Source organism: Solanum verrucosum, unplaced genomic scaffold, assembly GCF_900185275.1.
Source record: "Solanum verrucosum unplaced genomic scaffold, falcon-dt-bn FXZP01000252.1, whole genome shotgun sequence".
Taxonomy (NCBI): Eukaryota; Viridiplantae; Streptophyta; class Magnoliopsida; order Solanales; family Solanaceae; genus Solanum; species Solanum verrucosum.
The window spans coordinates 6,717,001-6,739,277 of NW_026019988.1; the positions used below are offsets into that span (position 1 = coordinate 6,717,001).

At 30.3% G+C, this 22,277-nt stretch overlaps 3 protein-coding genes across 3 annotated transcripts in view; all 3 read left to right on the forward strand.

Moving 5' to 3' along the window:
• Positions 1 to 20,944, forward strand: part of LOC125818750 (putative UPF0481 protein At3g02645) — a 145,993-nt gene extending 125,049 nt beyond the window's left edge. The window contains exon 3 of the mRNA XM_049498266.1: positions 20,913 to 20,944. The gene's annotated coding sequence lies outside the window, so the exon portion shown is untranslated. The remainder of the gene's footprint in view (positions 1 to 20,912) is intronic.
• On the forward strand, positions 7,446 to 9,317 carry LOC125819144 (UPF0481 protein At3g47200-like). The gene is made up of 2 exons (XM_049498657.1): positions 7,446 to 7,517; positions 7,938 to 9,317. The coding sequence occupies exons 1-2, from the start codon at positions 7,446 to 7,448 to the stop codon at positions 9,315 to 9,317; spliced, it is 1,452 nt and encodes a 483-aa protein (XP_049354614.1).
• On the forward strand, positions 13,626 to 14,867 carry LOC125819145 (UPF0481 protein At3g47200-like). The gene has a single exon (XM_049498658.1). It carries the CDS (start codon positions 13,626 to 13,628, stop codon positions 14,865 to 14,867), a length of 1,242 nt encoding a protein of 413 aa, XP_049354615.1.
• Positions 20,945 to 22,277: the final 1,333 nt, after the last annotated feature.

A 22,277-nucleotide genomic window follows, 5' to 3' on the forward strand; every position in this document is an offset into this window, starting at 1 on the left:
TAGATAAGTGTTTTGAAGTTGCAGATGAAACATAGTCTTGGCTAGCAGATAGAGACAGTAGTCTTTTTGGCTTCCCTTCAAATGAGCACACTGTTGAACTCATGGGAACACTTGCCACATTTCCACCGAGTTAGGGAATGTTGTTTTTCTATTCGCCTATCTTATGGCGGACAAAATTATTCAATACTTGTGTTGGTTTGAGGTAAGTAGCAGTGGGAGAGCCACATATATCGAATGGTGGCTGGTTAAATACCCTTCGTCAAAAAATGATGTTACTGTATATGTTGGTAAAAAATTACTTGATGAATTCTGGAGTAGTTAGAGTATGCACAAGTTGACCTGAACACCACCGTTAACATCATATATATATATATATATATATCATATATCATATCATATCATATATATAAAAGAGAACCCTATGCCCGTCTACGTGGCGCCACCACAAACCAGAATTTCCTTTTAATTTATTTATTTACAAAACTAGTCTTCCCCTTTCATGAAAAGTTGTGACTTTAATGAAAAGTAGTGACTTTTATGAAAAGTTGGTAACTTGTATGAAAAGTAGTGACTTTTATGAAAAAGATATGACTTTTATGAAACGTTGTAACATTTCTGAAGAGTTGTAACTTTTCCAATGAGTTGTGGAGGGATTTCCTGTCACTATTATTTGTAGGGTTTTTTTTTTCCGCTATAGGGTAGTCAAATTCAAATTCATTAATTAAACTTCTTATGAAATTTGTTTCAAAGTTTTCTTCCTCCAATTTCATGGAGTTTAATCTTTACTATAAGTCATAGTGATTCATGTAACAATGGCAATTCCTTTTTTCTATCTTGGTGACTTTCTTTTACCTCTGTTAAAAAATTTCAGCAAGGATGATTGAAAATTGATCTTCTCTTTTGTCCCTTTCTATAGGTTTCTTCATATAAACAATGAAAATTGATTTTTATTGCAATGCGACATTACTACTCTTGGACCTCTCCGCCCACAACTCATAACGCTTCTGAAATGGTTGAATTCATTACATTTGGTTCTTTAGTAAACAAATCTTTTATTTCTGTCACTATTATTTGTAGATTTTTTTTTCAATAAGGCAGTCAACTACATATACATTTATTAAGTTTCTTATGAAGTGTGTTCCATTTCTCAAAGCTTTCTTCCTCCTATTTTATGAAGCTTAATCTTTTACCGTAAGTTATAGTGATTCATGTATCCCTTGCAAATTCTTTTTGCTATTTTTGTAACTTTTTTTTTTAACTCTGTTAAAAATTCCAGTGAGAATGATTGAAAATTTATCTTCTCTTTTGTCCCTTTTTATAGGTTTCTTCATACACTTTTTGGGTAAATTGCTTGTGGATTGTGTTATATTTGATAGCATACAACAATAAATATGTGATTACTAATATGGAACCAATGATGATGTTTGTTAAAAGAACCAAACAAATTGATCTCTTGCTTGCCACAGTTAGTATATTATTTTGATTGTTTTTTCTTAGGTACAAACATTTTGTATGGATTGAGGTATACATATTATCGTCTCTATTGAAGAAAATTACTGATTTTTTTCCAGCAGATAATGAAGAAAAACACAGATACAAAGGCTCAAAAAAAAAAACTCATAAAAAAAACTTGGTTTATTATCAGTTCCTTCCAAGACTCTCCAAGTAAAAGTTTTTCCCCTATTTCTTCACTTCTCAATCCTACCAATAGTAATGACTATTCTGAGACAATGAGGAAAAACGTTTATGATACTCATAATTTTATGGTCATTTTTAACATATACATAATACAACATACTATAATAAAAAAGAGATTGATGGAGGTTCATATGAAAGGAGTCAAAGGTCTCCATTTGAATTTAGTTAATTATGTTCTTGTAAGGACGTGATGTTCCACTATACTTGAGAGTGTTGTTGTTCGAGGCTTTTTGGTCTCTTCTTTAATGTCCGATGTTGTTCTTTATAACTTCTTAGAATTTATAAAATTTCATTACTTTTGACCAACTATTTCCATGGAGATTTTCTTAGACTTCTTTCTTATACTTAAAATCTCTCTATGACTCATAATTTTTGTATAACAAAAACAAAAATTAAATAAAATATTGCACTTTAAGATTTCAGAAGAATGTTTTACCTTAAGATAAAATGTTCTTGACAATGTAGTGTATGTATCGAAAATACGAATATTGCCGAATGACCATATGCAAGCTTAGTAAAATAGTTCAATCCCGTGCGAAGCACGGGTAATTTGCCTAGTATATATATAAAAGAGAATCATATGCCCGCCTACGTGGCGCCACCACAAACAAGGATTTCCTTTTAATTTATTTATTTCTAAAATTAACCTTTTCCTTTCATGAAAAGTTGTGACTTTTATTAAAAGTTATGACTTTTATGAAAAATTATGATTTTTATTGAAAAGTTGTGACTTTTATGAATAGTTGCGACTTTTATGAAAGGTTTTAATATTTATGAAAGGTTGTGACCTTTCCGAAGAATTGTGACATTTCCAAAGAGTTGTGACATTTCCGGTAAGGCACAATAAACATTTGTTCACACTACCCTTTGTTGTCTATAAATAGAGGGATTTCCTCTCATTTTAAATTTTAAAACTACGAAAATTTTGAACCTTCTCTTCTTCTTCTTTTGCACAATTAAATATTTGATTTTGAACTTCTTCTTCTTTCTCTGCACAATTAAATATTTGTGTACTTTGCTCATGTTGAGTGGCTCACTGACACTATTGTTTTTGTATCATTACACTGGTGAATAAACTCGTTTCATCCTGAGAGGATTTATTTCTTTAAACCTCGGGTACTAGAGGAAATGATTTTCTTAAGGAGACATTGTGCATTCAGCGGGCTCGATTTTTCCTTTCTGTTTCATTCTATTGTTACATATACTGATATGTTTTTTTACAGTCATTAATTTATGCTTATGATATTAATTATTGTTTTTGAGTAAATGTTTTAAACTTTGTTGTTTATGTTTCTGTAAAGTTATTGTTGTAAGTATTTGTTAGTACAGACTCTATGTAAATTCAACTACTGCAGATTCATAAATAACTTTTTACAGAATACATTTATTTATAACATTCTCCAAAGAAATCTTTTCTTCTCCAAGAAATCAAGCCTAAAAAATTATATGTTTTTTGTTGTTGTCATAATAATGTTAATATTAATAGGAGTAAAAAAAATTAGAAAGTCAAATGATAGAATTAAAACTAGCAATTAATTACAATTATATGATACACAATGATGACTATTCTCTCACACCAAAGTACTTTTTTGAATTTTTTTCCCATTATCTCTTACTTCTCTTTCATCCTTTTCAAGAATCCTTAATGTTTTGTTTGTGCACAACTTCAATTCCAAAAAACTATCATAAATCTATTACATATGAAATTTGGATTTGAAAGATTGCATTTTAATTTTAAAACACATAATGACTACATATTACTTATTGGTATATCATATGATTATGGAACCTTTGCTCTTGATAAACACATTAGTTTTATATATATACATATATATATATTTATTAAAAAAATATTTAATATTTTGAAAGTAATTGATAGTGTTATACTAACGAAATTTGCAAAGAAGAAAATTGAGAAAAATATTTATTTGACTCTCTAATAAAAGACACTATGTAACCATTCATATAGATGATAAAAATAAACTAACCATTATAAAATTTCAAAAACAAATTAATGAATCTATAAAATGAAATTATGTAAACTAGGAGAAAATAATGTTATGTTTTGTACTTTTGACTTTTCTTTTAATAAAACAAATGGTAAACTATAATTGAATAACCACTGTACTCTTTAAATAAATTAATATAAAAATACTGTAACATCAAAATACAAAAAAAAATTCTATTCTAATAAATTTTTAAGAAGAATGTTTTAACCGCGCGAAGCGCGGGCCCATTTACTAGTAATAGTAAAAGATTGGATCTTTCTTAATTTGCTGTAAAGGTTTTAAAATTTCTTCTTTTGGCTGTTTGGTCAATTACAGTAAGCTAATCTCATGCTGACTTGTTTTATCATCAAGATTTGTGTGCACATGTGGTGTTTTCAACTTTTACAAGTTGAGAAGAAAGTAAGAGAAAAAGCTAACCATTTTGATGTCATTTTGTCAAATTTTTGAACCATCAACTCCAGGAAAAGGACTTTGGCCTTTCGAAAACAATAACTATCCTTTAATTGGTCGTCACAAATTAAATCACAAAATTTGTGTACAAACTATGTTAGTCACACATAATTCAAAAAATGTATAAACTAATACACATAAAAAATTATAAAATTTTTGACTTCATATCTAATGATACAAATAAACTCTATAAAAGTGTCGTACTTTAAAAAAGGGAATAATAAGTATCATTCAATAAGTTGCCATCAATAGACTCATAAAATTTGAGTCAGTCACACATATTTTAGAAATTTAAGAACTAATACACACAAAACACCAAGATGATCCTAATTCTTGTTTAGTAACACATACATGAAATCTAAAAGGTGTGGCATACAGTTATAAAAAATAATGGATATCATTTAATAGGCCGTCAATAATAGTCAATAGATCGACCCTTAAAACTTGAGATTAATCTAAGTCGGTCACACATGCATATTTCAGAAAAGTAATGAACTAATACAAAAAAATAAATAGATGATGCTAAATTCTTATTTCGTGACATATAAACTCTCATCAAAAGGTGGCGTGCACCTTACAAAATCAATGAGTATCATACAATATATAGATCGACACCAATGGACCCATAAAATTTGAGTTCAAACAAAGTTGAACACATATTCATTAAAAAATCATAAACTAATACAAACGAAAATTGAATAATTTTGAAATTATGTTTCTTCATACAAATAAACTCCAAAAAAGAGGCTTCCCCTTTTCAAAAACAATGATATCATTCAATAGGTAGTTACCAATGAACTTATAAAATTTGAACTCAATCATAGTATGTTACACATTCTAAAAAATTAATGGACTGATACATAAGAAAATATGAGAGAAACCTAAATTATTGTTTCGTGACATATAATTCAAAAAAAAGTCATAGGTTCCTTTCAATAATAATAAGTATTATTTAATAGATATTGTTATCAGTGGACCCACAAAATTTGAACTCAAACATAAACGGTCACACTTAATTCAAAAATTTATGAACTTATACACCCGACAAATTAAATAGAGATAAACCTAAATTATTGTTCCATGACACATAACTTTCAAAGAAAGCTGTCATTCGCTTTTTAAAAATAATAATGTGTTTCATTTAATAAAATATGAGTATCATTTAATAGGTATTTACCAATAAATCCACAAAATTTGAGATCAAACAAATTTGATCACATATATTCCAAATATTCATAAACTAATACACATAATACATGAGTTGCTAATATATGTCTTCCTCTTATACCAAATTCATACCCATGAAAAAAAAGGGAAAATTTGGGATATCAATCATAGTGAGATTTTATGTAATTACAAAATATAATGATAATTAGCGCACATAATAAGTGTATTTGTACATATTAATAGTAAAATATATTATATTAAGCGTTCTTTAAGTGTATTATGATAAATATAATATCTTTGTAGTAAATACATTATATCTTATAATTGTATGTATAACAATAATGAAATTCATTGTATTCATGTGCTTAAAAAATATATATCAACACGTATATACATCTTGCCTAACTATATTCACATGTATCTGCTATAGAACTCCAAACTCTCATTAAATTATGTAATTCTTTTAAACTATTGGTATTTCAAATAAATATAATACCTAATTTTCCGTGTCACATATTTTTTCCTAAAAAGAGACATGTCCACTGTATTTATGTAGAAAAAATGCATATGGAATATATCAAGGAAATAATTTCCAAAACTCTAATATAAAGGCTAGAAATTTAAAAAATGTATGTTTATATTATAGTACAAGGGATAAGTTAAAGTACCCCTAGATTTATAATCGAAATCTCAGAGACACACCTTAATTAAACTAAGGCCGTGTTGCCTCCTAAACTCATTTTTTTGATAATTTTATTTATATCTTTTGACTTACGTGACACACTTTGTGACTCCATGTAGTTGAGACGCGTGAGAGATGTCTGAATGTCACGTAAACTAAAAAAATGTACAAAATTACAAAAACAAAAAGGCTTCAGGGGTGATAGACCTTAATTAAGTTATATTACGTCTCTGAGATTTCGGTCATAGTCTAGGGTACTTCTCTATTATCCATGTGTACAACAAACATGTCAATTTCTCACACTATAGACTTCGATTATTTTTTTTTGAAAACTAAATAATGATTGACTTGTTGAGTCAGCAGAGAAGTCTCCGATCCTTATCTTTCCATCATTGGCCAACAATATTTTGTGTGTTGAAAGACCAAAACAAGACCACATATTAAAATATTATTATATTATACATGAATAATATTTGATCTAATATTCTCTTATAAATAAAAAAAATATACTTGTGACCTGTCTCGTAGATTAGAAACAACAGACCAATAAAAGGGGAAAAATAAAGAAAAAGAAACAGCCAAACCAAAGAGGTATTTCTTTTTCTAATTTTTCTTGTTCTATGCTAAACAATTATTCTTATTCTTTTGCTACCTCAAGTTAAATAACATGATTTACATAATATTTTCTAGTGTAAAGGGAAAAGTGAATGAGAATATTATTTTTTTGGAAGAAAAACATTTTATTAATTTTGCTAAAAATAGAGCTTTTTTCTGCCGCACATCAATGGGAATTTTGCTTTATAAAACATAAACTTTTTCCACTTATTTTCCAATGAACCAGTTTACTGTAAAAACACATATGGTAGGAAACAAATTCTCACTAAAATCTTGACAAAATTTCTAAATTTTATGCGTTAAAAAAATTAATACTATTTTTTCTTTTCACATTGATTCATTCAAAATATTTGTGAGAATAACCATTGAATATTTTGCAGTAAAAAGTTTCAATGGGAAAATAGTGACTTTTTAGTAGTGTTTCTGTTTCGTTTGTCCGTTTTTGATTTGATACAATAAGTAAAAAGAGTTTTGAATCTTATAATTTTAAACTGAAATATATAATATGTACCAAAGTGTTCTTTAATCTTTTGATCGTAAACATATCATGTGAAAAGTTAAAATTAGCAAGTTACCAGAAAATGAAAGAGACATCCGAATCTTTTATTTTTACTTGGATCAAATTATTAATTTTTTCTAGAAGTTTTGACAACACATAGTAAAGTTCTTTTCGTATAGTAACATGAGAGTTGATGTTATATAATTTCCCTTTTAATTGCTGTCTTTTCTTTTCATATCAATTTCTGCAATGAATAAATTGCTTTGAATTAATAATAATATGAATTTGACATTCTTTTGTAGGAATTAGAGTTGAAGAAAGAGGGATGGCACACTCCATTGAGATTACCTCAGTAGATAATCAAATTCCACTGCTTCTTCAAACTGAAAATAATAAGGTCTCTCTCAACTATACAAAATTATTTTTCGATTTGATTAAAATACATAAACAATTAAATGATATCATCTATACAAAAAAAATAATTAAAATTGTACCTTAATTTTTCACTATCACGAATTTCAAGAGATTATAGAATTTTTTAAATTATTTTCTTCAACGTAATTTTAGGTCTACCTCATTGTCCTAACATGTTCACTAACCATAGTTTTACACCTACAAATCGGTGCATTTCAAGAGTTTTTTATCTTGTTTTTTTTCCTTTTGTCCAAATTTTGGGGAAATATATATCATCAGCCAAACGGAATATATAGAGAGAGGGACAAAAGACTTTGAAAGTTAAGAATTTTAAGCATATGAAGAAAAACTTTGAAAGGTAACTTTTATGCAAAATTTTAACCATCACTCTTTTCCATTACAGATAGAAGAAAGGAGGAAAGTAGATCATATAATCGAGATAAAGGAAACAAATGGTCATGATCCATTAGGGTCACAAACAAAGAAATCTGTAATTAATCAAATCTTTGATGAAATGTTTGAGGATTTGAACAATTTGTCAATTACATCGTGTACGATATTCAAAGTAAATGTGAGTCTACGTGAATCAAATCCAGATGCTTATACACCAAAGATGATCTCTATCGGTCCTTACCATAAGAAAAATCCTCAACTTCGTCCAATGGAAAAGTACAAACTATTATACCTACAACGATTTCTTCAACGAAAAGAGGGACTTGATGTGGAAAGTTGCATCAATGAATTGGAGACACTAAAGAAGGAAACAATCAAGTGTTATAATGATATAGAAGATCTCTGTGATGATAGTCAATTTTTGCAAATGTTGTTGCTTGATGGTTGTTTTGTGGTTGAGTTTATTCGAGAGAGTAGTACTCAAGGAGAAGACAACATCATCAATAATATTGATGGTTGCGCATATAGTCAAATACTCCAAGACTTGATGTTACTAGAAAATCAACTTCCGTTCTTTATCCTCAACAAGCTTCATCACATGACAAAGCAAGTTGATGAATTACCATTGGCAATACAATTGAATGATAATTCGTTTATCTTTTATAGTAACTTGCCAAAAATGTTTCGTGCATCCTACAGAGAGACAATATGTAATGCAGAAAATATCAAACATTTACTTCATGCTGTACACATATTTTCATGTCATGGCCTGAATCCCTTGAAAAACTCAAAAAATGACATAACGAAGCATAAGGTCATGCCAAATGCAACAGAGCTTTCTGAAGCTGGAGTTAGCTTCGTTGAAGTTGGATATTTATTGGGCGAAGTCAACCTTGAGGATGACATAAGTTTATTTGATATAAAGTTCAACAATGGATTTATGGCAATCCCTTCTTTTCAAGTCGATGATGATACAGAAACCATCTTGCGAAATCTCATTGCTTATGAGCAACAATCGTGTGATGTAGAACCAAAATATTTCAGTGATTATGCAACTTTTATAGATTATCTTATCGACTCAGATAAAGATGTGAATTTGCTTCGCCAAAAAGGAATCATAGAGAGTTGGATGGGAGAGAACAAGGACGTGGCTAGCCTCTTCAACAAAATTGGAAGTGGGGTCGGTGTTGATCCCGACAACTTCTATTACCATGAAGAATGCATAAAAGCAATTGAATATAGTGAAAAACCATGGAACAGAATGAAGGCAAATTTGATGCACAATTATTTTAGTAGTCCTTGGGCAGGCGCTTCAACAGTGGGAGCCATCATACTCCTCCTACTCACAACTATACAAACTATTCTAGCTTTCACATGTGCTTTGAAATAAGTACGTATAGTTTTTAATTCAATTGTAGTGTTCCTCACAACTTCATGTATGGAATTTGCATGTGTGTTGATGAGCTTATTAGTTTTTCATTAAATCTTTTTGTATTGGATTTTATAGTTGAATATTAATTAGTTTATTTCAAGTATCTATATATAAAAAACAAATGAACCGATAAATTTAATATATATTATCGGTCGCAACGCAGGCATCTCAAGATATACAACTATTACATAAGACTCTTTATAACTTATGAGTGTGATATCATTTATTCATTCTATGCTACCAATGGTGAAATTGAATTGATCGATTTTTGAATTACAACAACAATAACATACTCAGTGTGATTCTATTTATAGGGCCTGAGAAGGCTGGGTGTACGCAGACAATATCCTACTTTGTATGAGGTAGGGTGACTGTTAATTTCCAATAAATATTCTGAATTGAAAAAGTTATTATCTTTTACAGAGAGATTCCTTGGTTGTTCAATGGCAAGCTGATTGGCTTCTGGGGTGATTTTTGGGCTTCCAGTCCACGCTTCAGTTGGGCTTGGGCATGAAGGAAATGATAGAGTGTGTAAAAGTCTCATATTGGTTGGGGAATTGAATGTCGGTCTGTTTATATGGACTTGGGCAATCCTCCCCTTAAAAGCTAGCTTTTAATGTTGAGTTAGGCGTAGATGATCTTTATAGTTAATTCTATGTAAAGGGAAAAAATATATTCCCCTACCATCCAAGACCATTTGGCTTCCAAAAACTTGGATATACTTCTTTGATGGCTTTTTCCTATTTTTTAGAAAATTAGAGTTGAAAGAAAAATAGAGCAGAGGGGTACCTTATAGTGCTTTATTGATCTCTCACTGTAGAAAGCCATCAGTATTATGCCAAAAACATGTGAAAAGTTTGTTCAAGGAGTATTTGGTTTCCAATCACAAAATATTAACCAAGGCGAAATTGTCATGCCCGAGAGCCTACACTCTGAACGTGATCAACACTCAGAACCATTGTTGGTCCCAAGCGAACCCTTGATATGACATACTATAGGGATATTTTTTGTTCACCAAGGTAATAGAACTATATATATTTCTATTGGGAGAAGCAGTGCATGTTCAATCTCTCTTTTCTAATAATTTATTTATGTCAAACTTCAAATTCCATTAACAACAAAAGAAGACAAAAAAAAAAATTGTTATCAAGATTTGTGTTCACATGTGGTGTTTTCAACTTTTGAGTTGGCTGATTTGCTCTGTGATGTAAACTACTTTTTAAAAGTTCGAGTAAAACTAAAGAGAAAACTTTCCATATAATAGTAGAACATATTGTATTCACGCGAATAATAAATGTATTTGAGAATAATAATACCCTCTCTGTATCAACTTATTTTCCTTTTTAGTCAGTCCAAAAAAGAATGACACATTTCTATATTAAGTAACAATTTAATTAACTATAAATGTCTATTTTACCCTTAATGAAATGATTTATAACCACACAAATTTTTATCATTCATTTTGGACCACAAGTTTTAAAAGTCTTTCTTTCTTTCTTAAACTCCGTGAGTCAAACTGTCTCACATAAAATGGGACAAAGGGAGTAGTGAAATACATTATATTCACGTTCTCTCAAGTATATTAACTATTAACACATACAACATCTCAACAACGGAATATATTATATCCCTTGTATAATAATAATAATAATAATAATAATGAAATACATAGTGTAGAAAACAATGAATTAGCGAAACAAAATTTTATAGATAAACAACAAAAATTTTATGTTAACCCCATTAAATGATAGATTATAAGAAAATGTAATTAGCTAGGATCTTTAATTTTAGCAATATATCCACACAAAAATAAGTATATGCACATATATTTGCTATAGAATTCTAAACTATCAAAATAATTGACTTGTTGAGTCAGCAGACTTCTCCTTATCTTTCCATCAGTGGACAACAATATTTTGTGTGTTGAAAGACCAAAACAAGACCACATATTAAATTATATTACATTATATTATATATGAATATTTGATCACATTTTCTCTTATAAATTTACAGGTGACCTGTCGTATAGAAACAACAAACCAAAAAAAGAAACAAATAAATAAAAAAGAAACAGCCAAAGCAAAGAGGTATTTCTTTTTCTAAATATTCTTGTTCCATACTAAACTATTACTCTTTATTCTTTGCTACACCTCAATTTGAATGCCATGATTTACATAATATTTTATAGTGTAAAGGGAAAAGTGAATAAAAATATGAAAAAACACAATTGTTTTTGTTTCTGTTGTTTCAAATTTAAATCACCTTCTGTCTTTTTTTCCTTTATTTATTTTTGTTTATAACAACGTACATGCTTCAGAGAGTCCCACAACATCTCTACCAAAGTAAGATTTTCCCACTCAGTTTTTAACGAACTAGATTCTCACTAAAACACTAACATGTGTGAAATTACTATTAGTTGTTTTCTTCATTGATAGAATTAAAATATTTGTGAAAATAGTCACCGAACATTTTTCAATGGAAAAATACTTAATTTTTAGTAGTGTATGTTTCAAAGTGGTTGTGTGATTTTTGACTTGATGTAGAGGTTAAGAAAGTAAAGAGCCTTTTGAATCTTATAGTCTTAAATTAAAAATGCGTAAAATATATCATAGTGCCCGTTAACTTTTTGATTGTAAACATATCATGTGAAAAATTAGAACTAAAGAATCACCAAAAAATGAAAGAAACGTTCTTCTTAAAATGAACTAAAAAGAAAGAGTAAAACAAACAAATAAAAAAGGAGAATATTAGAAGTGTTTTCTAAGGGCATAATACATAATTATGTTCTTTAACTTGGCCTCATCTAAAAGCTATGCTCTTTCATTTTGGATTTGGACATGTAGACTCTTATAATGAGAGTTGATGTTGCATAATTTCCCTTTTATTGGCTTGTCTTTTCTTTTCAAATCTAATTCTGCAATGAATATATTGCTTTGGATTAATAATAATATGAATTGAAATTAAAAGGAAACAAAGTTTTTTTTTTTAGGAATTACATTTGAAGAAAGAGGAATGGAACACTCAACCAGTGAGATTACCCCAACTAATGACCAACTTTCACTACATTCTCAAACTGAAAAAGATGAGGTCTCTCTCAACTATATAAATTTGTTTTTGATTTCATTAGTTCACTTTTCTTTAATTTTGACAATTAAATATATAATTTAATTTGGTGTACCCTATGATTTTCTATGTGGATGAATTTCAAGAGATTGTAAAATTTCTTAGGCTACTTCTCCTTTCATATATTTTTTGGTCATTCGTTAATTGGTCCATTTGGCACATCGGCAGCGATTGGAATTCACGCATGAGGTGTGTTGGACCGGAGTGTCATGAGACACATCAGAGTTAAGTTGAGGTGTCTAGATGGAAATTGAATATGTTTAAGTGTTATACTGAGCTAAAGACAAATAATTTTATCATATAACACTATCATAGCAATTTTTTTCATATGTAACATAAGATCCGTTGGAGTGTAGTCGAATGTAAACAAAAGGGGGGAAAGACAAATATATATATATATATATACACCTCTTAACCTTGCGGTTTAGAATATATATATATTACTTGTTAAGAAAATTGTATATATACCCGTTGTATGTCAAAGTAAAAATGCATAACATACCATATTTTGAATCAACACTAAATGATAAATATGTGTATAGAATCTTGTATTTCACTCGTTTATGGGAATTCACCTCAGAAATTTCCTTTTGTTCACTCGAAAAACTTAAGTCTTTACTAGAAAAGAAAAAGTTAAATTTTCAGATTTATTTTTAAGTATTTATAATTATGTAAATAGAAATCACTGTCCCAAGAGCTATAGAATCTAAGAAAAAAAAATATAGGATTGGGCTGATAGCGCGGGAGGGGGGGGAAGTGTTGGAAAGAAGTCAATTAGCGCAGAGTGTCACTTATGATTTTCATGAAAATTTAAGGACCATATATAATTTATTTCCTACAGAAAATGGTTATTAGGACACATTTTAGCCAAATAAATATTGAAAATAATATTTTCGTCCACACTAAACAAACTGAAATTTTTACATTTTGTTTTGTCTGGTCATTGTTATGATTCTTTTCCAGTAATTACAGATAGATGAAGGGAGGAAAGCAGATCATCAAGATCAAAATGTAGTGATATCTATAAATCAAAGATATGATGAAATATTTAAGGATTTGGACAACAATACATGCATCAAATCTGCGATCATATTCAAAGTAAATGTGGGGCTACGGAAATCAAATGAAAATGCTTATACGCCAATGCTGATCTCCATTGGTCCTTACCACAAGAAAAATTCTCAACTTGACTCCATGAAAAAGTACAAATTGTTGCACCTACGACGGTATCTCCAGAGGAAAAATGGGCTTAATGTGGAAAGTTGCATCAGTGAATTGGAGAAAATAAAAAATATAGCACTAAAGTGCTATAACGACGACCTTGACACTGATATTGTTAAGGAATTTTCAGAAATGTTGTTGCTTGATGGTTGTTTTGTGGTTGAATTTATTCGAGAGGACTATGAAAAAGTGGAAAAAGAAGACGACATCATCAAATTGAAATGGATGAAGAATCAAGTAAGTAGAGACATTTTGTTACTAGAAAACCAATTCCCTTTCTTTGTGCTTCTCATACTTTATTACATGTCACCACGTCCTAATGAAGAGAACTTCTTGTATATGGTGAGATACACCTTACTTGATACATTTCCAAAGGTGAAATTTATACCCAAATCAGAAATTCAAGTTATAACAGAACCATTCGACCATTTACTTGATGTGGTACACATGTTTTGTCGCCCATCAGGTAAGAAAGTTGAGCAAAACATGAATGCTAGCACACAAAACCAGTGTTGCAAGATAAGTTTTTGTGGCAACAGTTTACAATTATCAAAAGAAATCCGCCCTCATCTTAGATTTTGGCAATGCTATCATATTCCAACTACAAGAGAGCTTTTTGACGCTGGAGTTAGCTTCTTAAAAATAGGATTTGTGGAAGAAAATGACGAGGATAAAACATCATTATTCGATATCACGTTTGAGAAGGGATTAATGAAAATCCCGTGTTTCGCGATTGAGGATACTATGGAAACCTTCCTGAGAAATATGATAGCTTTTGAGCAACATACTTCAAAAGAACTATATCCTTATTTCTCGAATTATGCACATTTAATGACTCAACTTATTGGATCACATAGAGATGTGAATTTTCTTCGCCAAAACAAAATAATCCTTAAGGACATAGGAGATGACAAACAAGTGGCCAACATCTTCAAGAAACTTTCAGATGGGGTGGATGTGGCAATCGAAAAGTTTTATTACATAGAAGAATGCAGCAAATTGACTCAACATTGTGAAAAGCCATGGAATCAAATGAAGGCAAGTTTGAGGCACAACTATTTTCAGAGTCCTTGGGCAGGAGCTTCAACTGTGGCAGCTATTACACTTCTTGTGCTCACAGTTATACAGACTGTTCTGGCTTTTACCGGTTATGTTAATAAGTAATCTTTGTTGTAGCTATGTAACACAATTGTTGACTCATCGAGTACTGATTCCTCATTATGCAATTATTTGTGTGTTGATGAGCTTAATATTGTGTCTCACCTCCATTATGGGGTAGGACTAAAGCTAATAATTTCAGCTCATATTTATTAAATTAGCTTATTTAATCCATATTTTTATTTGAGGTATTTTTTTTATTTTTTTTTGCATTAATAGTATATTTGAGGTAAACTTGCTTGTGATTTGAGTCAAATTTTAAATCGTTAGTTTGTTCTCAAAGTAAGTAATAAGATACATTTTGCGAATAAAAAAGGCCTATGCATATAAGGGAGTAGAGCATTTTTCTCATTATTATTACTCCTAGCTTGCTTCTAAAACCAGCAAAGACTTGCTTTGTTAGTGCTTTTGTATGAATGCTTGTTGCAGATATCTCAGTCTCTTTTGATGATTAAGAAATTACATACACCAGAACTCAAAATCTAATTACTTGTATATATTACTGTGATGGATTTTTTCCTATTTTTTAGAAAATTAGAGTTGAAAGAAAAATAGAGCAGAGGGGTACCTTATAGTAGATTCTAAGAAACTTTCCAGTTAAAGATAAGAGATTTATTGATACCATCAATTTGCAAATAACATGTGAAAGTTTTGTTTGAGGAGTATTTGGTTTCCAATCACAAAACTTCAACCCGAGAGCTTACACTGCGGTCAGTACTCGGTACCATTATTGGTCTCAAGAGAACCCTTGAACTAGCCTACTACAGGGAAATTGTTGTCAAGAAGAGATAGGAGTGTCGGCGGACATTTTCAAAAAGTTTTACTGTCTTTTATAATGTTTCTGTTGATTGAAATTTGATATTGTCAAAAATCAAAGTAGCAGTACTTTTTTCGACTTCTAAAAAATTTCTATCGCTCGAAAGCAATAATGTTTTTCCTAAAAAAAATTTCCAAACATCTCAACTTCTGCTTTCTATTCTTTTTTTTTTCTTTGCTTTTTCAGTCCATTAATTAATTTATGTCGGAGTTCAAATTCCAGCAAAAACAAAACAAACCAAAGTTGGGGGTGTTTACCTATCCGCTTATGTTATGGCAGACAAAATTATTATCCAATACTTGTGTTGATTTGAGATAGCAGTAAAAAATTTCTATCGCTCGAAAGCAATAATGTTTTTCCTAAAAAAAAATCCCAAACATCTCAACATCTGCTTTCTAGTCTTTGTTTTTTTTCTTTGCTTTTTCAGTCCATTAATTAATTTATGTCGGAGTTCAAATTCCCGCAAAAACAAACCAAACCAAAGTTGGGGGTGTTTACCTGTCCGCTTATGTTATGGCAGACAAAATTATTATCCAATACTTGTGTTGATTTGAGATAGCAGTAATGATAGAGCCACATAGATCGAATGGTAATTAGTTAAACACTCTTTGTTAAAAAATGATGATATGTAATGTGTATATAGAAAAATCATGATTAAATATATATATAGATCAAAAAGTAATTACTTGACTAATTCTGGCTTTGCTATTGTCTATTGCCATAGCAAGTACTTAGTGGAGTTGTTAAAGTACTGTACAAGTTGATCTGGATACCACCGTTAGCATAATAAGATATTGTATCTTTCTCAAGTTGCTGCAAAGGTTTTGAAATTTCTTTTTGTTGGCTGTTTGTGTGCACATGTGGTGTTTTCAACTTTTGAGTTGACAGATTTGCTTTGTGATCAAGGGCGGATTCAGGCATTCCTTCGTCGGAGAATTATATTGTATATAGAGGTTAAATTTTGATTTAATACATTTATTATATAAAATATTGACACCTCATGATTATATTTTTTGCTACATTGACACTCCTTAATAACAATAACTCAAAATACCTCTAGTATACTTTGTCCTCAACAACCTTAAACGTCGCTTATACAATACTTCTTCTTAACAAACTGACTAAATCCATGTATTGCAAAAAAAAAAAAAGACTCTTATTCATTACAGATAGAAGAAGGGAGGGAAGTGGATCATTTAATCGACATAAATAAAAGAATCGATGAAATGTTTGAGGATTTAGACTAAATCACGTATCATATCATATCGTATCTTACTAAAAGTGGGAAGCTTCAAAGATGAAAAGTTGGATTACCATTTTATCCCTAGACTAAATTAACTATCTAATTAATTAAATAATATTATTTTAATTATTTTTTGAATTGTAAGTTATTTATTAGAAAGGGAACGTGGAAGAACAAGGGCCAATTAGGATTTCTAGAATTTTAAATAAGTATATGAATCAAGGTTTTCCCTCTTTTAATCTTAAATTAAAGAATATGAAGAGTTGTAGCTAAATCAATATATATATATATATATATACCACTACCAACTACTAATTTGTCATCTTGAATTCTTCCACTAACATTTCTACGTACTCTTATGGTAAAGTTCCTTCTTTTTCCATCTTCTATTGTTTGTTTGTAAGATTTTTATCATTTATAGATTTTTTCAAATTACAAAGGATTGTTTCAATTCTAATTCTTTATTTATGATTGTTTCTCTTTCTGAAATTTCTTGTTACTATTTGTAAAGAAATTAAAATCACTTACACATTGTCTTGCAATGTATCCAGTGTTATTTGGCTTGGAGTAATTTTGGTATTCTCAACTAATTACTAAAAATTATACTTATTATGTTCACAACTACAATGTTTTGGAAATACAAATGGACACAAGCTATAGAGAGGATTTTGTTTTTTAATTTTATGTTGTTTTTTCTTAAACTAATCAATAGTTGAGGTGTCTATATTCATGAATTTAGATGAAGAGAAATAGATAAAAACACAAAAATTTAGGATGGAGTTCTAGGTACAAACAACTACATAATCTCTTTCAATACTATGAAATTATGCGGTGAATTAAAATAAACCTTTTTTACTTAATGCATACTAATTGAACATTTTTAAAAAATTTGTCTAATACTCTGAACTATTTTATTTTATTCATCTAAATGATTGTTTTGCTTTTAAAATTAATAACGATATTCTTTGCATTTAATTTTTGAAGCTTGTATGAATTTTTTTTTATGAACCAACTAACTTAATTTATGATCTAAGAGTAACAATAAAGCGTATAGCAAGTTTGACATCTTCACTTTATTTAGAAACACCTAAAAGAATTTGGAAGAAGATGAATTCATAAAGTTAGAAATATCAAGTATGACTTCTACATTGTCCTACAATAGTTTGATTACCTTATATTTACATGAACCAAATTCATTTGATTCGACATTTTTGTGGTTTTTTTAATATATTATACATGCAAGGTTTGGTTCATTGCTATAAAGTTATGCTTAGGATCGATCTAATATTATAATGTTATAATTCCACCCTTATTTTTAAAGGAAGCAAACAGTAAGATGAATTGATTGAGGTTAAGTTGGTATTACATTTTAAAATATAATTTTATTTAACTTTATAAGAGTTTTTCGTTATTGATGTATGGGACACAATAGTAACGCACGTGCCCACAGACTAGTTTAAAGTAAACGTGTGGCTACGTAAATCAAATCTAGATGCTTATACACCAAAGATGGTCTCTATTGGTCCTTACTATAAGAAAAATCCTCAACTTGATCCAATGGAAAAGTACAAATTATTGTACCTACGACGATTTCTTCAACATAATAAGAGCCTTGATCTGAAAAGTTGCATCAGTGAATTGCATAAACTGAAGGAGGAAGCACTGAAGTGTTACGAGGATATAGAAGAGTTTGGTAATGATAGTCAATTTTGCCAAATGTTGTTGAATCGATGAAATAAATACGAGTCTCATATGTGAAAACCATATGTTAAGATATAATCTTTATTATAGAATAAATATTTGCTCAGTTTTAATAGATCATATATTTGTTTATGGTGTCTGTTTACTTATATAGTAGATGATTTAGTGTGTAGAGTTTTAGCTTATACACAGAGGGATTAAATCATTGGTTCTTTTAAGTATCAAGTTTATTGTTCACAATCTAGGATGGAAATCGGACATGCCATCGGTACGATTGTAGCACAAGATTATATGTAATTTATCTTGATTATGAGAACGGTATAGTTTCAACTTCTTGTGCTAGTGCATTTTGTATGTATTGAACGGGACCAAGCAGAGATAGTTGTTTTAGACTGGCTGACAAAAACATATTCTCTAAATTATTAAATGTACTTATATTTTTAATCCTGCTATAACTATTATGATCTGTATATATTAATTATCGTTTTGATTTATTAAAATGTGAGATTCTGAGATTGGTCAATATGCCTGGTAGATTGGATGATAATAATATATATTGGTGAAATAATAAGTTAGTTGATGAAATCCATGTCTCGTTATAAAGATTGATTAATATGCCTTTTTGAGAAACTTATTAGTTTTCATCGTGTCAAACCTTACAAGTGGATTTATGAATCCGACACATGAAATAAGTTAAGTAGTGCTCTAAAGTAAATTAATCATTAAATTAAATTCGTCAGTAATTTAATTTATTGATTAGTATCTGTAATCTTAACATGGGGAATCACATAAGTGTTTAATGGGGAATTTTGAAATATAAATAGAGGAATGCAATTACGAATTTCTAGTGGAATGATTTGTAATTTATTATGGTAAGAATAATTCTAATTAATTATTTGGAATTATTCCTCAGTAATTAATTATGTGGTCCCTACAGTGCCCATATTTAACTAGAACTCAGAATCCTATTTCTAAGGAAAAAGGAGAGGAAAGCGTAAGTTTTGGGTTCAACAAAACCAACGTGTGGTTTTTCTTGTTTTAAAGGAAAACTGAGTTTTCTTCTTTTTGGATTGAGAAGAAATCTCTATAAGTATGGATTCTCCTAACCTAGAGAAAGAGATGGAAGGTTTTCTATTCGATACTTGCCCACGCAAGTATTGAGAGAGTTCGAATGTGAACTTGGGATCACTGTAGAAGACCATAGCTATTGTCTATCTTGTAGATTCGCTTGAAGGTCTGTCTATCTTGGGGATCCGCTTGAAGGTATCTGCTCACACTTTAACTAGAGGTGAATTAAATTTCAGTAAGTTTGTGTGTTCTAGCATATTATATGTGTTCTAACATAAACAATATTGATTATCTATTATTCATGTAAGCAGTAAGATTCTAGTATGCTTCTGCTGTGCATATAGTTTTCCAACAGTTTTCTGGATGAGTTTATTCGAGACCGTTGTCAAATATGTCCAGAAGGAGGAGACAAGATTATTAATATTAATGTTGATTACATATTCCTAGACTTGATGTTACTAGAAAATCAACTTCCTTTCTTTTTCTTCAACCAACTTTATGACATGACAAAGCCAGATGATGAATTATCATTAGCAATATTGCCGAATTGTTTGTTTACCTTCTTTGGTAGCTTGCCAAAAATGACCATTGGATCCTTTAGAAAGACAGAAAAAAGTTAAAAGATGGCATGATATGGCATAAGGTTATGCCAAATGCAACAGAGATTTCCGAAGCTGAAGTTAACTTTGCAAAGGTTAGAAATATTAATGGTAACAAAGACCGTATTAATGATATGACAAGTTTTATTTGACATAAAGTTCGAGAATGGATCGATGACAATCCCTTGTTTTCAAGTCGCAGATAATACATAAACCCTCATGCGAAATCTCATTGCTTATGAGCAACAATCGTCTGATGTACAACCTAAATATTTTAGTGGTTATGCAACTTTTATGGATTATCTTATCGACTCAGACAAAGATGTGAATTTGCTTCGCCAGAAAGGAATCATAGAGAACTGGATGGGAGAGGACAAAGATGTGGCTAGCCTCTTCAAGAAAATCGAAATTGGAGTCACTGTTTATTTTGACTTCTATTACTATGAAGACTGCTTAAAAGCAATTCAACATTGTGAAAAAACCATGGAACAGAATGAAGGCAAATTTGAAGCACAATTATTTTAATAGCCCTTGGGCAGGAGCTTCAACTGTGGCAGCCATCATACTCCTCCTACTCACAACTATACATACTATTCTAGCTATCATAAGTGTCGTTAAGTAAGTAGTAATTGTCTCAATTGTAGTGTTGATGAGCTTATGAGTTATCAGTTTTTTTTATCAAGTTTACTCTCTGATCATTATATGTTTGTTCAATTTTATACAAATTTAAGTGTCTACTTGTGCACACTCAAAGTTAAAGGGCTAATTGAGGCAACTGGTGATATCTGACCGTACCCAACTATTACATAAGACTCTTTATAACATACTTATGAGTGTGATATCATTTACTCATTCTATGCTAAGTGCTTTTCCAATGGCGAAATTGAATTGATCAATTTCTGAATTACAACGACAATAACATACCCAGTGTGATTCTATTTATAGGGTCTGAGAAGGTTGGGTGTACGAAGACCTTATCCTGCCTTGTATAAGGTAGGGTGACTGTTCCCAATAAATATTTTGAATTGAAAAAGTTATTATATTTTACAGAGAGATTCTCAGGCTTGGTTGTTCAATGGTAAGCTGATTGGCTGCTAGGATGATTTTTGGGCTCTCAATCCACGCTCCAGTTGGGCCTGGGCATGAAGGGAGTGTTAGAGTGGGTAAAAGTCTCATGTTGGTTGGGGAATCGAATGTCGGTCTGTTTATATGGATTTGGGCAATCAGCCCCTTAAAAGCTAGTTTTTGATGTTGAGTTAGACGACATATGTCATATCTTTACGATTACTTTCTATATAAGGGGAAAAAATAATTATTCCCCTATATAACTTACCATCCAAGGCCATTTGGCTTCCAAAAACTTGTATATACTTCTTTGTTGGCTTTTTCCTATTTTTTAGAAAACTAGTCGCTAGACTGTCAGCGACTTGTCCTACTTAATAATGGAACAACCGTCTATCCATTTAATTATTTTTTTTAGCAAAGCGTTTTATTAGTAGGACTTGGGTTTTGTAAGAGCATGATATCGACAACTATTGACCACCATAACAAATTTATGTCCAGTTGTTTACACTTTTCAATTTAGTGCGGCCAGAGAAACATGAATTACTCAGAATCGTCACAATAAGGTAGAGAATATAGGGCTCACCTTCAAATGAAAGTATCAGATTTGAGCTGCATCAAGTTGAAGAAGTCTTCATCGGACAAGATTATATGGCGCTTGTGACAGAATGGAGCGTCTTGGATGTAATCTATCCAAGCTTGATGTTCTCAACTTCTCGATCTTTCAACAATGGGCGTTGTTCCATCAAAATTCATCTGAATGCGAAAGTGATAGCAAGGAATACGACGGCTACCAGTTACTTTCCCTTTTGAGTTGGTCTGCATTTCTATTTTGCTCTGTTTTGTTTGGCAATATGGGTCACTTTTGGGTCTAACATTTGTTTATTCTCGTTTTATTTATCAATGCCTTTTGGGGTTTTTTAATA